This window comes from Myotis nattereri (assembly GCF_964212035.1).
Source record: "Myotis nattereri genome assembly, chromosome: 16".
Classification (NCBI taxonomy): Eukaryota; Metazoa; Chordata; class Mammalia; order Chiroptera; family Vespertilionidae; genus Myotis; species Myotis nattereri.
In genome coordinates, this window is record NC_138091.1 from 4,014,459 (window position 1) to 4,026,962 (window position 12,504).

A 12,504-nucleotide genomic window follows, 5' to 3' on the forward strand; every position below is an offset into this window, starting at 1 on the left:
GTCCCCCAACCCCCACCGCTTGCCCTGGCTCGGTGCTCTGGCTGCGGTTGGGACCCGGAGGACACTTCTCTGGGTGGCTGAGGGCTGGAACCTGCTCCCTGAGACCCTCACCACCCTCCTCGCCTGTCAGGCCTCCCCTCAGCCCACTGCCCTGAGCATGACTGCTTTCTTTCTCCCCGTGGTCCCCGTCACTCCTCCCTGGCCTGGGGCGGTGGGCCAGGGGTGGTGGGCCAGGGGTGGGGGGGGTGGGGATCACGTTGTCTGAACACAGTAGCCCCAGGACCAGGTCCCTGCCTCCCTGAGCACAGTCCACAGGTGCCCCTGCTCCTCCCAGGTACGCGAGCACACACCTGCACCCTCCTCCCCAGGAGCCCGTGGACATGCTGCCCTGGGGGTTCTGACGCCTGGGCCAAGCCTCTGCCACTGGGGACCCAGAACATGACTCTCTCTGGGCCCCAGTCCCCCCTTTGTTCATAGCCCAGCACAAAGGCCCTGGGCTCACAGGGAGTCCTAGCTGTCAGGGCAGGAAGGCCGCTAGCCTCCAACTTCTGCAGTTACCTGCCCATAGTGACATTCACAGGAAGCTGTTTAAAAAACAAACAGCGCGGCTCAGTGGTTGAACCAGGAGGTTACGGTTTGATTCCGGGTCAGGACACAATTCAGCCGTGGGCAAACTACGGCCCGCAGCTGGATCCAGCCCATTTGAAATGAATAAAACTAAAAAAAAAAAGACCGTACCCTTTTATGTAATGATGTTTACTTTGAATCTATATTAGTTCACACAAACACTCCATCCATGCTTTTGTTCCGGCCCTCCGGTCCAGTTTAAGAACCCATTGTGGCCCTCGAGTCAAAAAGTTTGCCCACCCCTGGGACACATGCTGGCTTGATCCCCAGCCGACCATGATTCTCTCTCATCACTAATGTTTCTATCTCTCTTTCCCTCTCCCCTCTTCTCTGAAATCAATAAAAGTATATTTTAAAAATAAAATAAAAAACAAACAAACAAAAAACCCAGAGAACTTGCATGGTAGCCTTCCCCATTCCCCATTGGTACCATCCTGCACAGCTATCTACAATGACATCACAGCAGGGAAGGTGATGGTGCGATGTGCTCGTGTGTATGTGCGTGTGTGCGCACGTGTGCGTGCATGTGCATGCATCCTCTTGGTTCCTGGACCGACATGTACACACACATGCACACACACACACAGATGTGTGCAAGCTCATGTGCAGATCTGTGTAACCACTGTCACAATCAAGATGCAGAACTGTCTGTCACCACTAGACTCTCCCTCTATTCAGCCACAGCCCCCGCAGCGCTGGCCCCCCCGGCAGCCACTGACCTGTTTCCGCCGCTGGGAGTGGTTGGTAGCTTGCTCCTTCTGTGACTGACTGGTACTCCGTGGAGTGGATGGACCAGTGATTTAACCACTTCATCTGTCGAAGGACATTTGCGTTCCCAGTTTGGGGCTATTATGAGTAAAGCTGCTTTGAACATTCATATATATAGTAACTTATGTATGTTTTACATTCCCCCCAACAATGTATGAGTGATTCAACTTCATGGCCTTGCCCTTGCGACATGTTATGTTGCCGCAATGATTTGCTTTTAGCCTTTCCGATAGACGTGTAACAGCCTCTTCCTGTGGTGTTAACGTGCATTTCCTTAATCATTGAGGCTTAATGACTCATGACATTGAACACATGTTCATGTGCTTATTTGTCATCTGTATGTATTCCTCAGTGACATGTTTGTTCATGTGTTTTACCCATTTCCTAATTGGATTGTTTGGTTTCACTGTTGAGTTGAGAGCGCTTTATATAGTCTCCATACCAGGCCTTTGTCGGGCGTGTGGTCTGCAGATATTTTCTCCTGGTCTGCAGCTCTCCGCCTTTCCGTATATAATACAGTTGGCTCAAACAATGTGGGGGTTAGGGACACTGAATCCCCCCCCCTCTGTGGAGTAAAAAAATCTGTGTATAAATTTTGATTCCTCCAAAACTTAACTACTAATAGCCTACTGGTGACCAGAAGCCTTACTGATAACAAATAATCAATGAACACATATTTTGTATGTTATATGGGGTTATATGTGTTATTTTTAAATATTTTTTATTGATTTTTAGAAAGAGAGGAAGGGAGAGGGATAGAGAGATAGAAACATCAATGAGACAGGAACATCATCAATCGGCTGCCCCCTGCACACCCCACACTAGGGATCGAGCCACAACCCGGGCACATGCCCTGACAGGGAATCGAACCAGAGACCTCTTGGTTTCTGGATTGATGTTCAACTGCTGAGCCACACTAGCCGGGCATGCATTATTCTTAAATAAGCTAGAGAAAAGAAAAGGTTATTAAGAACATCATAAGGAAGAGAAAAAGACATTTAAAGTATTTATTGAAAAAATTCATCTATAATTTCAAATCCATGTTCAAATCCATATTGGCCAAGGGTCAACTGTAAAATATTATCTGTACTAATAATAGCCTAGGTGGTCGTCATGCTCTCATGCATCACGCCCTAACGTTGACACAAGAGGGCCATCACAAGATGGTCATGCACACAGTGCAAGCGGGGCCTGGCGGAGGAGGTGGGTTGTGGCAGGGGAGGGCAGTTAGGCGTCAATCAGGCCAGCAGGGGAGCAGTTAGGGGGCAATCAGGCAGGCAGGCAGGCGAGTGGTTAGGAGCCAGCGGTCCCGGATTGCGCAGGGATCGGGCCTAAACCAGCAGCCGGACATCCCCTGAGGGGTCCCAGATTGGAGAGGGTGAAGGCCAGGCTGAGGGACACCCCACCATGTATGAGTTTCGTGCACCAGGCCTCTAGCTAACTATAATCACTATGGTGTACATTAGACCCCTAAAACTCATTCATTTTATAACTGGAAGTTTATTCCCTGTGACTAACATCTCCCCTCTCCCCTGACTCCCTAGCCCAGTGATGGCGAACCTATGACACGCGTGTCAGCGGTGACACGTGAACTCATTTTTCTGGTTGATTTTTCTTTGTTAAATGGCATTTAAGTATATAAAATAAATATCAAAAATATAAATCTTTGTTTTACTAAGGTTGCAAATATCAAAAAATTTCTATATGTAACACGGCACCAGAGTTAAGTTAGGGTTTTTCAAAATGCTGACACGCCGAGCTCAAAAGGTTCGCCATCACTGCCCTAGCCCCTGGTAACCACATTCTGATCTCTGTTTCTACAAATTTGGCATTTTAAATTCCGAATATAAGTGGTATCATACAGTATTTGTCTTTCTCTGACTTATTTCACTTAGCCTAACACCTTCTAGGTCCATCCTTGTTGTTGCAAATGGCAGGATGTCTGTCTTTCTCATGGCTGAATAATACGCTGCTATATATGTATACATGTATATGTAAATTATATATATATGTATATATTATATATTATAATCTTTACCCATTTATCTGTTGGTGGGCAGTTAGGTTGTCTCCAATCTTGACTACTGTGAATAATGAACATGGGAATGCAGATATCTCTTAGAGGGAGTGACTTCATTTCCCAAAGAGTATAAACTAGCCCTAGCTGGTTTGCTTCAGTGGATAGAGTGTCAGCCGGCAGACTGAAGGGTCCCAGTTCAATTCCAGTGAAGGGCACATGCCCGGGTTGCGGGCTCAATCCCCAGTGGGGGGCATGCAGGAGGCAGCCGATCAATGATTCTCTCTCATCATTGATGTTTCTATCTCTTTCCCCCTCCTTCCCTCTCTGAAATCAATAAAAATATGTTTTAAAAAAAGATGTGTAAACTAGAAGTGGGATTGCTGGATTATTTATAACTAGAGGCCCTATGTATGAAGATTCTTGCAAGAATGGGTCTTCCTTCCCCTGGCTGCTGGCACCGCCTTTGCTCCAGCCAGAACCGCCTTTCCACCTTCCCACACTGCCCAGAGCCTGGAGAGGCTGGGGCGGTGTGGAATGCCTGTGTCCCACCCTGCCCCCGGCCACTCAGTGCCTGTGCATGCAAATTAACCTGCCATCTTTATTGGGTTAATTTGCATACTCACTCCTGATTGGCTGGTGGGCGTCGTGAAGGTACAGTCAATTTGCATCTTTCTCTTTTATTAGTGTAGATAGTCCTATCTATAATCTTTTTAGGAACCTCCCTGTTTTTCATAGTGGCTGCACCAATTTACATTCTCACCAGCAGTGCACATGGGTTCCCTTTTGTCCACGTCCTTGCCAAGGCATGTTATCTTGTGTTTTTTTGATGATAACTGTCCTCAGAGGTACAGGTGGTAGCTTTTGGTGGTTCTGATTTGCATTTCCCTGGTGATGAGGGAATTGAGCACTTTTTCGTGCACCTGTTGGCCACTTGTACTTTCCCTTTGGAAAAATGTCTACTCGGTTCCTCTGCTCATTTTTAAATCAGATTTTTTGGTGGTTTGTTGGGTTTTTTGCTGTTGAGTTATATGAGTTCTTCATGTAATTTTGGATATTAACCCTTTATCAGTTATTTGGTTTGCAAATGTTTTTTCCCAGTCCATAGGTTGCCATTTCATTTTGTTGATGGTTTCCTTTGCTGTGCAGAAGCTTTTTAATTTGATGTAGTCCCATTTGTTGTTTACTGTTTTTTGTTTTTTGGTTTTTTTTTACCTTTGCTTTTGGTGTCAAATAAAAAAAATTATTGCCAAAACTGATGTAAAGGAGCTTAACTCCATGTTTTCTCATTGGAGTTTATGGTTTCAGGAGTGAGTCTGTGCTCCCTGGCTCAGGAAGGAGGGAAGGGTGTGCTCCCTGGCTCAGGAAGGAGGGAAGGGTGTTCCGCGGAGAGGGAACAGCAAACAAGAGGCTCGGAGTGTGGGTGAAATTGGTGGAGTGGGGGCAGCGAGCGGGCAGAGGCTGTGAGAGGCACGTTAGAGTGTGACCGGCCCCACTGCGGGATGGAGAGGCACAGAAAGTGTGAGCAAGGAGGAGAGGGCCGTGGTGGTGTTGGAAGTTCCCTCTGCTCTTCCCTCAGAGACCGCGCTGCGACGAGGTGGTGCCCTGGTCACTAAGCCCAGTGCTGCCCTGGGCATTGGCTGCGGGCGGGGGGGGGGGTGTGCGGTGCCCTGGTCACTAAGCCCAGTGCTGCCCTGGGCATTGGCTGCGGGTGGGGGGGGGGTGCGGTGCCCTGGTCACTAAGCCCAGTGCTGCCCTGGGCATTGGCTGTGGGCAGGGGAGGGGGGGTGCGGTGCCCTGGTCACTAAGCCCAGTGCTGCCCTGGGCATTGGCTGCGGGCGGGGGGGGGGGGTGGTGTGGTGCCCTGGTCACTAAGCCCAGTGCTGCCCTGGGCATTGGCTGCGGGCGGGGGGGGGGGTGCGGTGCCCTGGTCACTAAGCCCAGTGCTGCCCTGGGCATTGGCTGCGGGGAGGGGCGGGGGAGGACTTGGGGGCCAGGAGAGGGGCAACTCCGGGCTTCTGTGTGGGCCCTTGGCTGGATGCGGATGCTGGTGGCATTGTGGAGGCCCAGTGGTGGTGGGGGGGGAGGGTCCTGGGTCCACAGAAGCTGGTGCTCCGGCGCACCCCGAGGCCTGCCCGCGCCCTGGCCCTCATTGTTTGGGAAGGTACACTCCTGAGTTGGCACATTCAGGGGACTTTGTTTAAGTGGCGACACCTCTGCTGCTGTCATAAAGGAGGGGTTGTTCTCTCTTGGAGTTCAGCACAAACACTAGCGCGGTGAAGCGAGCCAGCCGGCGGGCGGTGCCGGCCCGGCCTGCAGCAGGCTGCATAGCTCAGCAGAACCTCCTGACTCAGGCTTTCAGCGCTATTATGGGGCTGTGACTCCTCATCTGTCCCTCCCAGGAGGCCCGGTCCTCAGGCACCAGGGCCAGCCAGGCCTCCCAGAACTTGTCAGGAGGGGCCATCACCTCCCCTCTAATGCTGGACCCAAGAGGCCCAGAGTCCTGCCAGGCCCTGGCTCTGTCCTGGGTCTGATTGCGTGTCCCGGGCAAGCCCCTTTGGGTCCCGAGTTCTCTCATCGGCACAGCTGGTGGGGGTGGAGGTGGTAGGGTAGGGAGCTGGGTCAAACGGTGCCTGAGCTCCTCCCTGGATCTTTCTGGGTCCTTTCTCCTCTTTCTTTCCTCCTGTGCCTTTCCTCCTTCCTCACTCGCTTGTTCACTCATTCATTCACAAATGTTCAAAGATGTCTCTTAGGGGCCCAGCCCTGAGCCTGGGACTGAGAAATGATTCAGACCCATTGTGCACCCTCGGGGAGCTCCCAGGCTGGTAGGAAGGTAAAAATGCAAGCAGACAATTGTGGTTCAACCCTTGGCCTAGGAGCCCTTAGGCCTCCTCTGCCCCGGGGAGAGTGGGAGGGAGTCGGGAAGCCTCAGAGGACAGGCTGTTTGCAATGGGCCGTGCAGGCGGTAAACAAGGGTAGGGATGGGGCACGAGAGGAGAGTCAGCACAAGCTTGGAGGAGCCGAAATGCTGGGTGTGTGTGAAAATGCAAACAGGTCAGGGAGGGCCTGGGACCGAGGCTCGAATGCTGTGCAAAGGGCTTTCCCCAGGAAGCCGCGGCTCAGCGCTGGGGTGGGGAGGCGTCCAGAGAAGTGAGTGGGAAGCGCAGAGCTGAGATTCTGAAAGGATGGAGAGAATGGGAGGGAGGCAGTGAGGAGCTGGTGGTGGAGAGCAGGCTCGATGGCAGGAGAAGCCATGGGGCTGGGGCTGGGGGGAGGGGAGGGGGCAGAGGGACAAATCTGATTAGACACTGCGTGGTCGGGCCTGGGAGATGACAGGGGGCAGGTGTCCTGGACCTGGGGCTCCGGCGGCTGGACTGGGCTGGGATGTAGGATAGTGGGGGGACGGAGAGGAAGAGAGCTGAGGCCACACCCTGCCCCTGCAGTTGGGCATCTAAGGAGGGACTTTTCAGAAGGGGCATGTGGAGGGGGCAGTGCTTAACCCCCCAAGTGCCCAGTGCCGAGTGCCGAGTGCCGAGTCTGCCTGGAAACATCGACGCTGCTCTTGGGGACTTGACCACGCCGGCTCCCCCCACAGAGGCCTCCGTGGCCCTGCAGCTCCCTCCCTCCCTCTGGTCCCCTTGTGGCTTTTGTTCTAACTTTCCTGTCATCGGCTCCTCTGCTCCGCACTCCGTGGCCTCTGCTGAGACCCCAGGGAGCGGAGCCAAAGGTGTTTTAAAACGTGTTTTTGCCTGGCCGGTGCGGCTCAGTGGTTGGTCGTCGACGCATGAACCAGGAGGTCACTGGTTCGATTCCTGGTCAGGGCACATGCCCGGATTGCATGATCCCGGCAGAGCAAGCAGTAGGCTTGGGGCAGACAGAGCCAGTAGGGGGCATGCAGGAGGCAGCCGATTGATGATGTTTCTCTCTCATTGATGTTTCTATCTCTCTATCCCTCTCCCTTCCTCTCTTTCTAAAACAATCAATAAAACATATTTTAAAAAAGCATTTCCTGGAGGAACGGGTGAGCACGAGATTGGTGCTACTTGTCACCTACACTGTGAGCTGGCAGAGAGGGACCCCCCGCTGCTGTGGGCGGGGAGGAGCAGGGCCCCTGGGAACCGCAAAAGAGCCAGAGCCAGGCTCCCAGGGCCTCCCGCAGGCGCCCGCAGTGCTGAGGTTCCTGCCCCAGGCGGTTCTGCTCCGCGGCTTGCTAGGGAGGCCTGGATTTAGGGTTTGTTCCAGGTCTGGGCTGAGGCCAGGACATTCACTGATTCCTCCTTCACTGACCAGGGGAGCTGTGTGCCTGTCCCAGCTGCTGAGGGGGCTGCCATAGCAGGTCCAGGTCCCCAGCATCACCACACCCCCCACCGTGGGGAAGAGGCGAGATACAAACATGCCCCCGTCAGGCATCAGGAAGGAAAAGAGACGTGGGAGAGGAGAGGGGCAGGAGAGCAGAGAGGTTTATTTCAGGTGCAGGCGCCCATCCTCTGGGAAGGCCTGGGAGAGCCACTTCAGCCCGAGGGCCCAAGAGGCCACAGCTGAGAGGGAGGCTGGCGGAGAAAGGGCAGGAAGACCAGCTGCTGGCACCGGTCAGAGGGGACAAGGAAGGAGAGGAGCCCTGAGGGCCGAGGGCCAGGAGTCCAGATGAGCCCCCGGAGATGTCTGGGAGGGGTGACGGGTGCGCATGGTATAGTGAGAGTCCTCGGGAGCTCCTGGAGGCAGCTCACCCAGTGCTCCTGTCTGTCTGAAGGGGCAGAGGGGACAGTGTGGAACTCTGGGCATCTCTCACACAGATGACGTGGGCTGTGTGATGCCGTCCGAGTGCCTGCGGGCCTGCGGGGCCGAGATTGGCTGCTCCAACATCGCCTACCCCAAGCTGGTCATGGAATTGATGCCCATCGGTGAGGTTCTGGGGGGTCTGGGGGGGGCAATGAGGGAGCTGTGGGGGCCATTCTGGATCCCACGTGATGGTGTGTGACATCCAGGTAGGATGCTCTGCTCATCGGGGAAGAGAGGAAAGTACAGGCAGACCGGGGTTTGTGTCTCAGCCTCCCTGTGGCCTTGGCCAAGCACTCCTCCAACCCCGTGCCTCGGTTTCCATATCTGTCACGCAGCTAATAGCTCTGCCTCACAGCCTTTAAGGAGAGAAGCAGTTTGCAAAAGCGTTTGGCACCCAGTGGGCCTGAAAGAGAAAGTGGCCCCATTTCTCAAGTGACAGGACAAGCTCTTATCCAGGTTCAGACCTCGCTTTGCAGCTCACCTGCCACGTGACCTTGGCCAAGTCACTTACCCTCTCTGGGTCTCAGTGTGCCCATCTCTAAAATGGGGATGATACTAACACGATCCCTGAGATGAAGAGGCAGGTTACTCACGTGGCATGTGAGTGTTTCTATCAAGCCCGCTGCTGGCTCTGCCAGGATCATGTGATCAAGGCCCCGTGAACCTTCACCTCTGCCTCCCCCGAGACCCTGTGGGCCAACGGGTAAGCCTAGGGGACGGGCTTAGGCCTTTTGCGCATTTCTCGTGGCAGCAGAGGTCCTGCCAGCGGGACCTGGGTGATGAGGTCCCCGTCGCAGGAAGGGTGCACCAAGGCCACTGCAGGTGGGGGGCTCCGCCTAAGCAAAAGGGAGACCCCTTTCTGAGACCCGCTGCTGCCCGGTCCTCAGACCTCTAGTCTGCACCTCCCTCCCTGGGCCTCCGCTGCGGAGGCGGCCTGGCCTGGCCTGCCCTCCCCTCCCCTCCCCAGGGAGCCCGGGCCCAGGGAGGTTAGCACTCGGAGCGGGATCAGATCTTGGCTCTGCCACGGTTGGCTGCGATATGTGGGGCATGTCACATCCCCGCTCCGAGCTTCCGTGTCCTCGTTTGTAAATTGGAGATGATGACACCTACCCACCCTGAGTGTTGCTGCTGGGATTAAACCCTAACGCGGGACTGCCTGGTGCTTGTCCTGGCTGCGTGGGTTCCCCTCGGGCCTGCCTCCTCCTGTTCCGGGGCTGCTGTGACTGGGCCACACCCCTCAGGCCTGAGCTCCCTGTCTGGAATGGGTGGGGTCAGCCCTGAGTTCGCCCACCTCTCTGAGCAAGAAAAGGAAGGCGGAGAAGTGTTTTGGGGAAAACACTTCCTTGAACGCACTTTCCTTTCGGCCCCGTCCCAGTCAGACTGACACATAGACAGCAAAGACCATGGGCGCCCGAGTCACACCTCTGCTCGGATGCAGAACCTGGGCCAGGCAGCGAATGGCACCTTGCGGCCGGGCCCCCCTCAGGCCGGGCGGAGGGCAGGCAGGGCCTGTGGGAGTGGTGGCGGGGGGGGGGGGGGGGGGGCGGAGGGGGGCGATGCTTAGGCACTAGACGGGGAAGCATAAACGCCTGGGAGACAGACGTGCACCAGGACCCAGCGCGGACGTGACCCCCTCAGCCCGCTCCAGCCCGGACTCCTGGGAGGCTTTGCACACAGGGCCTGGCCCACCTCCAGGCCCTCGCTCATTTCAGCCAACCAGCAGGTGGTCTTTTCTGTTCCCATGGGAACCACATCTCTTCCAGAGCCAACAAGGAAGGGACTCCCCTGGGCCTGCCACACATAGGAGGCCAGGGCTGAGCCGCTGCCCCTGCCCACCAGACCTCCCTCACCCCCCGCCCCACCCCATCCCCACCCCGAGTTCTGCGTCTGGCCGGCGGTGGGCCCTGGGCTCCATCTTCCCTCTCTGAACTCTCACTGTCTCATCTGTCAGACGGGGTACTCAGCCTCCGTCACGGGAACTCCCCATAGACGCGAGGGCCGCTGACCGCACCAGGAGGGGCGGTGCGGAGTTCAGTCCTGTGTTTGTCCTCCGCCTCCGGCCCCCTCCTCGGGCTTCGCCCCCCACCTCCAGCGCGGCCCGGCCCGCTGGCAGGGCCTGAGGAGGGCCTCACACCGGGGCCACGGCGGGAGGGGCCGCGCGGGGAGGCAGGCGGCCAGCAGCGTCTCTGACCCCAGGTCTGCGGGGCCTGATGATCGCCGTGATGATGGCCGCGCTCATGTCGTCACTGACCTCCATCTTCAACAGCAGCAGCACGCTCTTCACCATGGACATCTGGAGGCGGCTGCGGCCGCGGGCTGGCGAGCGGGAGCTGCTGCTGGTGGGACGGTACGGCGGCGGGTGCTGGCACGGGCGGGCGGAGAAGTGGGCCCCAGCCAGCGCCCAGCCCGTGAGGCCCGCCAGAGCGGGCTTTACGGGATGAATAGGAGCTTGTCCGTTGGAAAAAGGAGGCTGCCAGGAAGGAGAGGCCAGGAAATCCTGTCCACCCCACCTCCCACTGTCTCCTGCCCCTTCACAGTCCCAGCCTCCTCCGGGGTCCACCCCTGCCCTCGGCAACATCTCTGAGGGGCACCCTCCCCAAGTCGGCCCAGAGATCCTTCCGTCGCCCCAAATCTGAGCCTCTAGCCTGCTGCTGACCCCACTGCTCCAAAGAGAGCCCCAGCCGGGCTCGGGAACGACCACGCTCAGGCCGCAGCTGCCCCTCCGCCCCTGTGCCCTGGCCCCACGGCACTCTGCCCATTCCTCCAAGCCTGCTGTCCGTTACCCAGTGACTCACCCCAAGAGTCCCCTCCTCAGCCCTCCCTGATACACTGATCAGGAACGGGCCCCTCTCCCCTCAACACCTCCCACCAGGGACCTGCCAGGCTCTGTCACAGCCCGTCTGTCACACCCCCACCCCGAGGCGGGCAGGGCTGTTCCCGGGTGAAGTCAGCCGTGCATGAGCACTTGGCCTCCGGGTGCGCGTGTCCGACTGTTTCGCCCTCTCCCAGGCCCCTCCTCTCTCCCACTGAGCCACACGGCTCCTGCCTGCTGGGGGAGGGCCCAGCCTTCCGGTGCTTAGTGTGGCCGACCCCGCACCCTCTGCCGTGGTGCCCATCGGCAGGGTGGGGTCCCCCAGGGCTGCAGGCAGCGGTGCCGGTGATGCCAAGCAGCTGGCTCCTGTGGGAAGGGCCCTGCTGGGACACGCCGGGCAGCAGGCAGCGTGAGCTCATCGGCAGGCGCAGAGCCTCCAAACAAGGAGCCTCGCCCTCCTGCTGCAGATGCTGCTGTCAGCGCTCCTGCCCTCCACCCTCTCCCCTCGCCCCTCCCCGCCCTCCTGGCGCTGGGCTGTGGGGCAGGTCGCGCCCTCTCCAGGTCTCAGCTCCCTCAGCAGCCAGTTTGGTGGCGTGGAAAGGGCCCAGGGCCAGGGCTCAGCTCTGCCCACACCTCCAGCCTCCTCTTGTCTCAAGCAGCACGTTCAAGCTGTGCCCTACCTTGTGGGGTCTGGGATCTGCGGCGCCTCAATTCCAGGAGGAATGGGAATTCTACAGGGAAGGCCTGCGCTCAGCCCGAGCCGTCCCTCCGGCCCCTGAGCACTCCCAGGAGCCTGGGGAGGAGGCCACGTGGGCGGGCGGCAGGGCATGCTGGTGGCCAGAGGAGGTGTCACAGGCCGGGGGCTGGGACTGCTCTCCCTCTAGGACCCTGACCGTCGCCAGCCCCAGGCCCAGGCCCCAGCCTTCGCCCGTGTTTCCCTCCCCGGCTCTCCCTTGTCTTCCCTTCTCTGTTAATTGCAGACAGTGCCGAGGCCTCCCTGCTACGCTGCCTGGGTCAGGGCAGTCTAGGGATCCTGGGAGATCCAGAGCTCCTCGCCCCCAGACCTGAGGGGCTCCCCTAAACTACGCTGCAGCCCAGGCGCACACAGGGGGTCATCTTGTCAGCAGTGTGTGGGGGGGGGGAGGGGTGGGGGGGGGGCTTCCTGGATGAGGAAGGCCTTGAGCTGGGCCTTGGAAGATGGGGGGCTGCTGGGGAGGTGAGAAGGGTATTCCAGGCAGAAGGAAAGACTCTGGCCTTGGGGTCCTCCTGGCAGCTGGGTGGTGGCTGAATCAGAAGAAACCCTAGCCCTGGCCAGTGTGGCTCAGCTGGTTGAGCGTCATCCTATGCGCCCAAAGGGGGGGGGGGCGTTGATGCTTCCCCCACCACACACTCCTGACAGGATGACTGCCCCTGCGTGCACCTGGGTTGCAGCCTAGTTTAGGGGAGCCCCTCATGTCGGGGGGGGGGGAGCTCTGGATCTCACAGGATCCCTAGACTGCCC

At 57.5% G+C, this 12,504-nt stretch overlaps 1 protein-coding gene across 1 annotated transcript in view; it reads left to right on the top strand.

Moving 5' to 3' along the window:
* Positions 1–12,504, top strand: part of SLC5A10 (solute carrier family 5 member 10) — a 76,692-nt gene that overhangs the window by 61,881 nt on the left and 2,307 nt on the right. Inside the window, exons 10-11 of the mRNA XM_081108816.1 lie at positions 8,206–8,313; positions 10,388–10,538. Of these exons, the coding sequence (XP_080964942.1) occupies positions 8,206–8,313; positions 10,388–10,538 (259 nt within the window). The remainder of the gene's footprint in view (positions 1–8,205; positions 8,314–10,387; positions 10,539–12,504) is intronic.